Source organism: Phlebotomus papatasi, chromosome 2 (genome assembly GCF_024763615.1).
Source record: "Phlebotomus papatasi isolate M1 chromosome 2, Ppap_2.1, whole genome shotgun sequence".
NCBI classification, from domain to species: domain Eukaryota; kingdom Metazoa; phylum Arthropoda; class Insecta; order Diptera; family Psychodidae; genus Phlebotomus; species Phlebotomus papatasi.
In genome coordinates, this window is record NC_077223.1 from 69,201,023 (window position 1) to 69,214,285 (window position 13,263).

General features: G+C 33.5%; 1 protein-coding gene across 1 annotated transcript; it reads left to right on the top strand.

The window, feature by feature from the left end:
- Positions 1-1,961: 1,961 nt before the first annotated feature.
- On the top strand, positions 1,962-13,227 carry LOC129804011 (uncharacterized). The gene is made up of 4 exons (XM_055850966.1): positions 1,962-2,929; positions 6,739-7,260; positions 9,507-9,938; positions 12,998-13,227. Exons 1-4 carry the CDS (start codon positions 2,669-2,671, stop codon positions 13,148-13,150), a joined length of 1,368 nt encoding a protein of 455 aa, XP_055706941.1. The 5' UTR covers positions 1,962-2,668; the 3' UTR covers positions 13,151-13,227.
- Positions 13,228-13,263: the final 36 nt, after the last annotated feature.

Genomic DNA, 13,263 nt, shown 5'->3' on the forward strand with positions numbered 1-13,263 from the left:
TCTCGGACCTTCGGACGAATTTCTTTATGAAACTTTGCATATTACCTAATTTGGGCACGACAAATACGATGGTGATAGTAAGAAACCTTGCAATTTGTTGTGTCACCCGTTACAGGGGGGGTGTTTGGGGGACAAAATTCACATTTTTGGCTGTAGGAGCCAGAGGGTTGAAAATAGCGACTTGGGGTCTTCGGGTGACCCCCCCATAAGTTGACCTGGGGAATCTAAATATAGCCTTCGTTTTTCCCCCACCCCTCCCCTTTCCCTAAAAACACGTTTTTCTGTAATATCTCGAAAACTGCTCTTCAGATAATTTTCATTGGCTGATATGTTTTAGCCCTTGTCCAGACGGATATTTCGTCCATACATGCCAATGACCTTGAAAAATTCCTTCATGGTGTTTTTCAAGGTCATCAGTGTAGTGTACTTAAGGCATTTATGTATTTATACTTTGGTATGTTTTTGTATAATATTAATTTTACCACTACATTTTTTATCAAATTTTATTAAAAGGGTCCCTCGATATGATACAAAAAATAGACTCCATACACAGAAAAAACTATTTTGGAAAATTGTTCGCAAATGATTCTGAATTCCTATTGGGGACTTACGATATGCTCGTAAATCATATAACCCACAAACAAGTTCGTAAAAGTTTGTTCTTTTTTAACAAAAATTGTTCCCAACATGAGCATTTGACGAACATTTCTTGTTCTTTTACAAACAATTATTTGTAAATGTTCGTAAACATATAAAAGGTTTTCTAAAATTTTGTCATTTGTTCATAAAATGTTCGTCAGGCAAACAAAAGTTTACGAACAAATGACAAAGTTTTACGAACATCTTTTGTGCGTTTACGAACATTTACAAACAAATGTTTGTAAAAGTACAAAAAATGCTCGTCAAGTCATCATGTTACGAACAATGTTTGTTAAAAAAGTGCAAACTTTTACGAACTTGTTTGTGGGTTATACGATTCACGAGCATTTCGTAACTCCCCAATAGGAATTCACAAACATTTACGAACAATTTTACGAAATATTTTTTTTCTGTTTAGGGGGAAGTAAGGGCATCTTTGAATCGCAATTCCTTTATAATAGGGTTTTTTCCTATTTTAAAGCAGAACAAAAAAAGAAACAGAATAAAATGAAAAAAATATAAATAAAAAGTAAAAAGGCCTTGTTTTAGAGGTTCCCATTTTCCCCTAGTACCAAATAATAATTCATAAAAAAAACAGTAATAAAAATGATTAGGGTAAGTGTGCCAAATTCCGGCCAGCTTGCAATTCCGGCCACCTCTTTTGTTCCATGAATTTTTAGTTTTTACATACTCCAGAGATTATACAATGCAAAAAAATATCAAAAAATGTAGCTTCGACAAACGAGATCACGTGAAAAAGACATTTGAAGAATTCCCGAAAGACAAGGAACTATGAGAATGAAGGTGGCCGAAATAGGGCACCAATGCTATGTCTACATTTTAATTCATTTTAAATTGTAATAAGAATGATTTTAAAGTCCATAAAGACGATAAATTGCCATAAAGGTTCTAAGCAACACTCCTTAAGTAGAAGGAATGAAAAAAAATCAATTTCTATTAAATATATTACATTTCAAACTTAAGCCTTTGGCGCTTGCATGCAACTATGCCGAAATTTGGCACACTTACCCTATTATTGAACGAGTATTTTAAATTTTACTCTAAGGTTCTGAGTTAAAATTATTAAGTATCAAGAACTGTAATTGAGGAAGTTTAAAATGGAAGCTTGGCTGATTTTTGAAGATAACAATAAGTGCCTGGTACTAGTCGATAAGGGCCATTCAAAATCTCTGGGTCATTGTTAGGCTTGGTCATTCAACATTTGCAGTAGTGCACCTTATCTTATCGCCCTGGCACCTTTCGCTTTCGATAAGGCGAGACTGTGATAATGATATATTTCTGCTGTGTGCTAATCTTTTGCCTCAATTCTGTGTCAGTACAGAAGACACAGTGAAAACGTGCTGATTAATTTAGCAGTTCGTCTCTAAAGATTTTATTGTCACTCTGGACTAGCATCAATTGATTGTGGAGGCTCACTGTCCACCACTTGACGTCCTAATTAATCCTCAAGTGTAAAATTGTTCAGTGAATTGTGTTCCACAGGGTGATACCAGGCATCTCCCCATGCATTTCTCAGTCCCAATGTCATTCAACAAAAATTCCCACTTTATCAATCCGATAAGAGAGTGCTTGAGTAAGTGAATCACCTTGCGAAACCAGCGTTATTTTTGGAGAGTTGTGTGCTGCGAAACATCTGAGTGGTCTGGTAGTATTTGACGGACCACCACAATAGATTGATGATGTTCGTTTTGGTCAGAAAAAAAACACCTACATTAGATCATTTTTCGACCGGTTCCTCCAACATCTTCGCAATTGGTGGGCTCCTCTGTGAATAATTGTGCTAAACACCTTGCGTCACCTGCAACTAATTAAGATTCCATCGGATAATAAAGTAATTCAACTTGAGGTGTGTTTGACGATTCACGGACAAATTCTATGCCAATTTAGTGTCAAATTTGCTCCAAAGAACCACTCCATTGAGACCATTAGTGCTGACAAAGTGTGATAAAATTGCTAGTGACAATTATGTGATTTAAAAAGAACAAAATTGCAGTGAATTCGCGCCACAATGTCACTGTCGTTCAGTAAATTAAAGTCCCTCCTCAGTACCGACAATGCCAAATCCAACCGAAGGGTATTTGAGAAATTGGAGCCCGTTGTTGGATTCAAAATGCAACTGGTGCCCGGGAACAGCAATCCAATTCCAGCTTCTGAAGGCGGGAGCCAAAAAGTTCCATCAACTGTGCCTGAGCTCTGTGTACATCTTATCGGGGCGCGCCATCTGCCAGTCACATTCGGCCTTAAAAGTGTAGAGGGCTACATGGTGATGGTATGTGCTAAATCCAAACGAGGGGCTCACAACTAATCATGAACTAATACTTTCAAGAAAAAAAAATCAAATATGTACCTATTTTCAAAATACACCGAGAAAAATTTGGATGGTATTTTCTACAAATCGTGTCTTTAAATTCTACTATCTCAAAAGATAGTAGAAAATACCATCCTCCATAGAAACTTTCCTTTAGAATCTACCATCTTGACATTTTAAAATTTACTATCCTATGGATAGTAAATTCTAATAGCCGGATGGTAAAATCTACTATCCTCATTTAGATTTTACCTTGACCTCTCTTAGATTCTAATATCCGGGAAGTAAATTTTACTGGCCGCATATTAGGTGTTGGAATTTAACTGGAAGACAGTAAATTTTAACGGAGGATAGTAATTTGGATTGAAATTACCATCCAAGCCAGTAAAATTTGCCATCCTGCTGTTAGAATGTCATTTTGGAATATCGTGTGTGCCGATGCAACGGTTCCCGATATGCTTTGAATACATTATAGGAGTTCGTGGCGCAGCTGGAAGATGCTGGACTGTCATCACAAAGGTCGTGTGTTCAAATCTCGGCGCAGTCGTCAATTTTCACGCACCAAAATGGCTTGAAATACAGAGATTATCATCCAAGAAGGGCCCCAAGCCCTCAAAGAATGGCCAAAAAGCAATGAAAATAAGGAAAAATAAATTTTTCCGACATTTTTCATTCTAATATCCGGCTAGTAAAATTTACTATCCTGCCAGTAAAATTTACCATCCGGCTAGTAAAATCTAACATCCGGGGATATTAGAATTTACCATCCGGCTATTAGAATTTACTATCCATGCAATAGATTCTACAATTTTTGACAGTCCAATTTAATATCGCGTTTGCTGGGTGACTTTTTTACTATCCGGCCATTAGAATTTTGTATGGAGGATGGTAAATTTTACCATCCACATTTTTCTCGGTGTAGGTACAGGATAAGATATAAAAAGTCTAGTAAACTAGCGGGAAGTGGGGCGCTTTTGAATTGGGGCACCTTTGAAATTGGGCTTTTATCTCCTATTTTTGAATGGAACTGGACCTTACCATGTTGTTATTTAGTTCGATAGATTGTGAAGCTAAATTATATAATGATAAACCTCAATTCATTTTAAAATTAGGAGAAAAACCCAATTTCCAAAGTACCCTAATTCAAAGGTTCCCCACTTCCCCCTATAGTCAGTGAAAAATTAAATTTCTTTAAATAAAATGTCTATGAATTTAGTAACCTTAGAATAATAAGTGGATCATAATAATATCCAATTTAAAAAAGCCCAGTTCTAAATGTGCCCCAAATCGTTCCCCCTAATGGTTCTAAATTATTCTTTAAATTAAAAATTATTCTTATTATATTTTTACTATTTAAAATTAAAAGAGATAGCAAAGCGTCCCAGCTTTGCGGAATGCTCGAACTCACGAGATAGAGCTCACCCTGAATTAGCTTTTTGCATAATCTTTTAGAATCACTGATCTCCTAGAGATCAATTTGATTCATAAATCACAAAAGCATATGAAAGTCAAAAAATCGGTACTTAACCGATTCATTACCGATGAAGACCGATGCAGCCGGATTCTAATTTGCAATACTTTTCTAAAAAATCCAAATTTAACCAAAAAGAAAAATGAGCCTTCCAAAGTATTTGACCTTTGACCTTCAATAATTCAAAATGGCGAATTTTCCGGTCATAGGTATGTTTGGGCGAAATATTTGCCTGGTCCAGCTCTAAAACATATCTAAAAATTATTGAAAAAGCTTAGGCCAATTTTGAGAAAAATTGAAAAAACATTATTTTTAGGGAATATTAATTATTGAGGATGTAAAATTATTCAAAAATCGGTACGTAACCGGTTCATTACCGATGAAGACCGATGCAGCCGGGTTTGAAATTGCAATACTTTTCTTAAAGAAAACCAAATTTAACCAAATCGGTTAAAAAATGAGCCTTCCAAAGTGGTTGACCTTAGACCTTCAATAATTCAAAATGGCGAATTTTCCGGTTATAGGAATGTTTGGGCGAAATGTTCGCCAGGACTAGCTCTAAAGCATATCCAAATATTATTGAAAAAGCTTTGGCCAATTTTGAGAAAAACCAAAAAACGTGGTTTTTGGAGGGGATAGACGGGGGGTGGGGAAGGGAAAAACAAACGTCGAGAGATTTTGTTTTTTATTGGGGGTCATCGAAGACTGGAAGTCGATATCTCTTACCGTTTAAGCTCCAGAACAGTGACAAGTTGAAAAAAAAAGTCGATTATATAACTGCTCTCTCTTTGAGTTCGAGCAGTAAAAATTTACAAATTTATTCCTGACAGTGGGAAAAAAACAGCCGAGTGCAACAAATTCTGTTCCAAATTTCAGGAACAAATTTGTATAAAACGAAATCAACTCAAATTTGTACACATTCTACCGTATCAAAACGGTTCCAAAAGAAAACTCTAACAAAATTCTAACTGTATTTCGTAACAAAACTGTAACTGTGTTATCACACTTGCACATTAAAATTTTAATATGATTCACATTAATTGTCGCTGGTGAGAGTCCAAATTTGTAATTTGTGTGTTTGAATCATTTTATATTCAAAATTTGATCTATTTGTTGATAAAAAGGTAGCCTTGGCCCGCAAAATTTGATATAAATTGATTTATAGCATTAATGAAAAAAATAATGCGATTTTCTCCTTAAATTTTTTAATGTGAAAAATATTTATGCTTTAGGTAAATATAAACTTGTTTTTGCAGGTCAAGTCCACTTCTTTATCAATAAATAGAAAAACCCCAAATATTAAGTGTCTCAAAGACACAAATAACATATTTGGACGCTCACAAGCGACAATTAATGTGAATCACATTAAAATTTTAATGTGCAAGTGTGATAACGCCGTAAAGGAAACTTTTTGGAACAAAAAAATATCTTTTCTAGGTACAAATCGATTCCAAAAAATTTGTTCCAAGGAAAACTTGTTCCAATATTTTGGTCAGTGTCCAAAAGTTTTTTTAGTTTAGTTCATGGTTCTTCTTAAACGTTCGAAATTTTACCTGATTCATTAATACAGAAAAAATAATTAGAATTTTCATATCTTTTTTTAAACATTTTCTTTCCATGAAATCTTAATTCTGGCTATTTTTTTATTTAAATAAAAATCTTACTAAGTATTTACAACAACAAAGATAAATTGAATGCAATCATTATCCATTTTAGGATTTTTAGAATAGCTTTTCCCTTCTATGTAGAAGAATTTGAATTGCCAAAAAATATCATTCGGAATGAAAACCTTTAGAAGGCAAGGATTAAAAAGTTCAACTCAAGTTGTTCTGTTCTGTTATCGCTCCTAAGAATTAGAAAAAAAAAACAAATTCACAATGCATTTCGACACTTGACTAAAATATCGTAGATTAAAATTATTTTCATAACGGAACCAATATATAACTCAGTCATAATTGGTTAAGAAGGTTAAGAAATATCCAAGATTCAGAGACATAACCCCGATCTTGTTTTTAGTTCTTTAGATGAGTCTTTTAACCTTTAACTTAGAAAACTTAGAACCTTTAACTTAGAAAATCGGTCTTGTTCAAGAAAGTAGATTGGTAATTTTAGATATTTTTAATTTAGTGATTGACAATTTTTAAGTATTGAGCATTTAGAATATTAATAGAAAAACTAATTACTATACAGAAGTTTATACGGCTATAGGGGGTGCAAAATGCCTACATGCATTGCATGTTCTATTTAAATCTTTCTAACTAATATTACCAATTTTTTGATACATTTTCTATTATTCCAGGTGAAACTCTTTCCTGGAACAATTCGTTACAATTCGCCTATCGAGACATCCTCTTGGCCAAAGTTCAATGAGACTTTCAAGTTTCCAATGGGCAGCTCTACAAAGAGCTCCATGAAGCGTCCTAAAAACACAAGTGTTGAACAGAATCTACCTCAAAAACTCTTCAAGGGACACTTTGTAGTCCTCACAGTCTTTGCTCTGCTAGAGCTTCCACCAAATATGGGTTTTGCCGCTGGTGTTAGGCAAACCTACCATTCAATCAGGCGCAAGGGTAGCCTACTTCTCAAGGACATCAACCACATCAACAAACCCGCAGAACCAGCTGAGGAGGACGTTTCCAGTGGAGAGATCCTTAAACTGACAAAAAGTGAATCCAGAAGGAATATTGGATCCGTCACTTGTTTCCTTGATCCCAAAATCTTTATGGAAAATACAAGAACTGGTGTTTTTCAGTCAGATGAATTCTGGTTGCCTATTAAGGACATCACAGTGACGCCTACGAACAGCACACTCACTAATTCGGTAAGTCAGGTATTTTATCAAAAACGATTATTATGAAATTTAAATTTTAAACTTTCATTTGAATTGATCTTTCTGTAATATATTTCATCAAGCTACTTGAATTTTCAAAACATCCTTTAGTAAAGCAAACTGAAAATTATTTTTCTATACACAAGACATATTCCACAAATTATTCCTGATAATCAGTTCATATTTTAGATTTTTAGAATTTTGAAAATAAACTCGTAAATTCGTTTAAAAATTGTTCAATAGATACGGGTAGATGGGGCAGTTTCAAATTGTAAAACATTTTTTCATGGTTCATTTGTCAAACATGAACCAGGAAAACTAAGTGCTGTTAGGAAGTACTTAAATTTAAGCTTTCGTAAAATACGAATCCTAATTCCTATTTTTCAAAAAAAAATTTTTTTTCTAAGTTTATGTAGGGGAAAGTGCTCACCCTTCGAACGTTCATGCCTTCGAATAGTGTAAATTTCTTTTGTTTTTCGTAAAAGATTTACACTAAATTATCACGGAATTATGAACAATTGTTGATAAACCAATTAATATTTAATATAAATGTGTAAGCTGTGTAAGTCTCTTAGGAAAAGTAAAAGAAAATTCACATTATTCGAAGGCATGAACGTTCGAAGGGAGAGTATTTTTCCCTACACGTAAAAATATCCTACAGTGCCCTATACCAAGCATATAAGATTTTATAGCTTCTTTAAGTATTTTATACTTATAAATTCTTCCTTATAAGTCAAATTAATCAAAAAAAATCTTTCATATTAAAATTAAATAATAATCATGTAAATTTCCTACAACTTTTACAAAATAGTTTAATCATTCCTCTTGATACCATATCACAACAGCAAACTGCAAGATGTCATTGAGAGAATATTGCGTGCTAAGAAACAATTTGTTGTTCAATTGCAAACCACTTTATTGAGTTGGGATGGAAAAATCAAAGTGAGAGACCCAATAAATTCCTCTCAACACTCTTGTGAGATGATTTAAATGGAAATTTAATTTACTATCGTTAATATAACATATCTCTTTTTGCATTTGGTTTATTGTATAAAGAGAATGGAACAAGCTGAAAGAGAAGAAATTGCGACCTTATCGCCTTTTCCGAGAGATATAATAAATTGAGCCGATCGATCTCTTAACATTAAGTCGATAGGCAATTTTCTGGTCCACTTTAGCTTTATCAGTGAATTATATAAGCCTAAAAAGATGTTTACTAAATGCGGAAGATGTGTCTGTTGAACTTGAAATTTCCATAGAAACTTCATAAAATTTAACAAAACCAATTTTCCTAAAAGCAATTTTTTGGCGCTAAATATTTACACAAGTTGCTTTTCTAGATTTCAAATATGATCTTCTGGGTACCAAATGTCTCTTGTAGGCCAAAATTGAGTGAAAATTGACACTGTAAGGGGGAGGCACGAGAAAAGCCATGAAATTTAGATGAATTGGTAAATTAAGGGGCAAAAAAGACCATCTCAAATTGTCAATTAACGTCACCCGTTCAAAAAACCAACACTACACGGTGTGCCTTTCCCCCCAAGAAAAGGCAAAATTGATGGCTCTTTCCTCCCTCCAGAAGATACAACAAAATGCATTAACATTTGTGAAGAAGTGTTTTGAATGCACTCTTCCAAACATGATCTTTATGATGGATCTCAAAGTGTTTCTCGCATTTTCCTCCAATTGCTATTTCTGGAGTCAACTTGGAACCCACAAAAACCACAGAGATCTTGTGTTTCATTTAATTTGATGTTTTCACAACACTGTTTGATATCCTATATCCCAAAAATAGCACCCTTCCAGCATCCATGCCAAGTTTAATATGCAATTTTGTACACAGATGTAAATCATAATGCAAAATTAGTCCAAACAATTCCAGTAATAAAAACCGTTTACATTTGAATTTAAATCTTTTCGTTGATTTTCTTTGTCAAATTTTTGAGTCTCAGTTTTATACTTTGAATTTTATAAATTATATATTTCTTTTCAAATAATTTTCAGAATGTTTCTCATTTGCAAGGTTACAATGATCTTTGAAGTAAAAAAATTAACAGTTCTAAATGAAAGTTCTTTCGTTAAATCTTTCGTTCATTTTAAAATTCGAAGAACTTTGCGTTTTCTATTTTTCTAAGATTATCTCCACTGCTTTTCCGTGTAACAATTTTCCGGTGCTACAGACTGCAAATACACAGTTCTGGTGAATTAATTAAAATTGCACATTTGACTCTTTTCAGATAAACTCCAGCACTAAAGGGCAAGTGGAAGTGCTTCTGGAACTATGTGAACCCATCGAATTGGCGGCGCCGTGCGATGAAGACACAGTGTCTCAGATCTCAGACAATCACACAAACTCCAGACGATGGAGCTTCAGTGATGTGAAACGAAAGATCAGGAACGTCACGCGAAAGGAGAAAGCCACCCACGGAGGACTCATGTTCAAGATCACGACGTCCAAGATGCGCTGTGCCATTAAAGTGAAAGAGGAATTTGAGAATATAGCCGGAACAATTTATGTAAAGATGTCGGTCTTCGAGAGGGATATTCTGTCCAGTGCATGGCGTAGTGACCCATTTCTTCCATCACTCTCCACTCGATGGGATCCCAATGACTCCACCATTCGTTTTCCACTCAATGACGTCTCAGACCTAGATCACATTTCCATTAAGGTCAGTCCTCAATTGATCATCACTCATCAAGTAAAATTAAGAGAAAGAATAGCAAAACTTGAAAGGGAGGAAATATTCACAGGAAATTTAAGAAATATTTCCATGCTAAAAACAGATGACCAGTAAAAAATTAAATCTGATCTATAAAAAATTTTTAAAAAATCTATCTTGGCTCTGGCACATCTTTTAGATCATGAAAATTTCATGTGATCAAAATTCTCATCCCTTTCTTTCTCAAATGATTTGCATGTGTCTATCCCATTTTTTCGGACTCTTCTTTTTCTTCTTCTTTTGAATATTACACCAAATTAAATTTAGTTTAATAGAATTTTAAGTGCAAAAAGTTGGAGATTGTCATACACAAAACATTTGAGAACGAAAGGAATGTAAATTTGATTTAATAAAATTTTCTTGATCTAAAACAGAGGTGAGCAAGAATCGTTTGGAACCGAATAAACGTCAAATGAAAATTATACGTCAATGGTCAAAGCGCTACCTGGACAAACTTATTTTCATGTTTATTCAGTTTCAAACGGTTCTTGCTCACCCCTGATCTAAAAGGTGTGTCGGAGCCATAAAAAAATTAAATTTAATCAATAACACTATTAAAATGTTGGTTCAAAAAAAACATTTTTTGAAATAGATCTAATTTACATAAGTAACATCTAAGATGATTGAAGGTAAAATGAAAAAGTTTTCAGTCTTTTGCCAAAGCTTTCATAAAAGTTTCACTAGTTTCAAAGTTCTAAATTGAGTACTAATCAAATTTAATTTTTGCTGACTAAATTTAATTTTTTTCTTGCTCTTATACTGTCTAAATTAATTTATACCTATTCTGAAGGTTAAATTTATCAGATATAAATTTTTTTCTGTTTAATCAGAAAAGCGAATAGTGGAAAGCCGGCTTGTTTGAGACACTTTTTATGTTTTGACTTTAAAGAAATATATCCCAAACTCAGAAAATTATCTTAAAATTTTGTATAGCGCTTAGAATACTTACTAGAATAGACGTTATTAAAATAACTCGATTAGTTTTTTTGCCAAATTTATTCAAATAATCAAAGAAAAATCCACTGCGTCTCAAACATTCAGGCTCTCTCCTGAATAATGAATGAATATCATATTCATTGGGGATGCGTTATGGGTCTACATCGGTGAATCCGTGAATAGACCCCCTAAAAAATCGTACCCAGTAATTTAAACAGATATCTGAAACAATTTATTTCATTTTTAAATTTCTTATATCAGTGAATAAAGCAGATAAGAATTGAAAAAAATTGGCCCCTTTAGCACATGTTCTAAATTAATATATTAAGTAAGTTTAAAAAAAAAAGACTAAATCGTGCTGCATGACCATAAATTTACATTTTTTCTTATGCTCAGCGCACAATAACTTTTGTTTGTAAATATGTTTTCAAAATTTCCTATGAGAGTGAGCGAGATGACTAGATCTAGATCTCACTCATTCTCATTGAAATGTTAAAAACATGTTTACAAAACAAAAGTTATTGTGTGTTGGGTATTAATTTAAAAGTATTAAACTATCAATGAAAGTAAATAAATATATAAATCATGGATAAAATTTAAGATAATTTTTTATTATGTCTGTAAAATATTAAATGTAAAGAATTTCTGTGACAATTTCGTTTCGAACATGCATGTGCTAAAATACTTTTTTTTTTTGAAAAAAAAAATATTATTTTCAAGAAAGCTTTGTCGAGGCTCGAACGCCACAGAGAGAAGTCACAATTTTTCTAGAATTTTAGAAACGTGAAGTTCATGTTTTTGGTCCATATGTCGGGCAGTCGACAGCTTTAAAAACCAAACGGTTACAGATAGAGACTTGGGATTTACAGGAGACCCCCTTATAAGACGACACAAGGACCCTTAACATATCGCTCATTTTTCACACAAACTTCCCCTTCCCCTCCAAGACCATATTTTTTAGGATTGCTTGAAAACTCGACGTACGATTTTTTTAAAATAATTTTTGGATGTATCTTTGAGGTTACCTAGGCGGTTTTCAAAAATGAAAAATAAAAAAATAGAGAGAGTATTTTCTAACCATATGAAGTCATGTTCAGGGTCGTTAAAAAGATTTTAGAATTTCTGACAAGTCTAAACCACTTCCAATCGATTTTGAACAGGTTATGAACCGGTAATGAATTTTTATCCTAAAATCAATATCATTATTTTTAAGCTATTTTTAGGGATCTTTTAAGTGATTGCTAAATCGGTTGTGGACCGGGAAATGAAGCCAGAGTACTTTTGAAGTTATAGAATCTAAAGTCAGGAATTCGAGCATTTAGCAAAGATCGGTACACTTGCCTACTCCTTATTTTTAGTGTGTTGCAAATTTTATGAAATTTTCAAATAATAGAACTTAAACATAAAATAAATTGTTATTTTTTCGATAGCAATAAATAGCAATAATATTATAAACAACGAAAAAATGTTCTATGAAAAAACTAGATTTTTCTCAGATTTTCTTACAATATTTACAATGAAAAAAATAATTAAGAAAAAAGTATTTTCAATTCCGGTAGGCGTCAGGGGATGGGGAAGCTAAGAAAGAATCGGTTTTCCAAAGCTTTCAGGTCGAGCGTCTAAGCCTTCCTCCTTAGTTCACAGGGCATAGAATCTGGAGCACTGCACTTATATTTCTGGAAACTTTTTTAACAATTGTCACTCTGTATGATCTTTTTTGTGTTTTCTTTGTGAGGAAAGCTTGAAGCCCAAGCCGAAAGCTTTGGGAAAATGAGGACTTTTTCTTATTTGCCCCATCCTCCAACGTTTACCGAAATTGATAATACTTCAATTACTCATCAGAAAATACCAACATAATATTAATAATAATGTTGAATAATATTAAATGCTAGAAATCAGAATGCGAAGCCCAAATGCCTTGTTCTACATTGAGCCAGCCTTGTGTGAAACCATCTAAATCGCTCGATGAAAATTTTAGAAAATTTCTACATGAAATCTTTCAAAATGAAGCCACAATATTAAAAATGGAATAGCTATAAACTTAACCCTCTTTTTCAATTTCTCTCCCTCAGATCTCTGTGGCCACTAAAAGCAAAATGGGCAAGAAGATTGTTCTCGGGACACTTATGCTGGGTGCCAAGGCAAACTCTGCAAAATTGGAGCACTGGGAGTCGATGATTGAGTCTCGTGGATCACCAGTAGCCATGTGGCACAGTTTTGAATGATTATGGAAGTGACTCCAGTGATTGATTCACTATGTCCGGAGCCTAAAATAAATTTTTAACCAACAAATAAAAAAAAATGCGGCAATTTTTCGCGCGGAAAATGTCTATCTCTG

Coding starts and splice junctions, on each gene's coding strand:
- LOC129804011 (XM_055850966.1), top strand. CDS start 2,669: ATGTCACTGTCGTTCAGTAAATTAAAGTCCCTCCTCAGTACCGACAAT. Junction 2,930..6,738: donor TAGAGGGCTACATGGTGATG/GTATGTGCTAAA, acceptor CTATTATTCCAG/GTGAAACTCTTTCCTGGAAC. Junction 7,261..9,506: donor ACAGCACACTCACTAATTCG/GTAAGTCAGGTA, acceptor GACTCTTTTCAG/ATAAACTCCAGCACTAAAGG.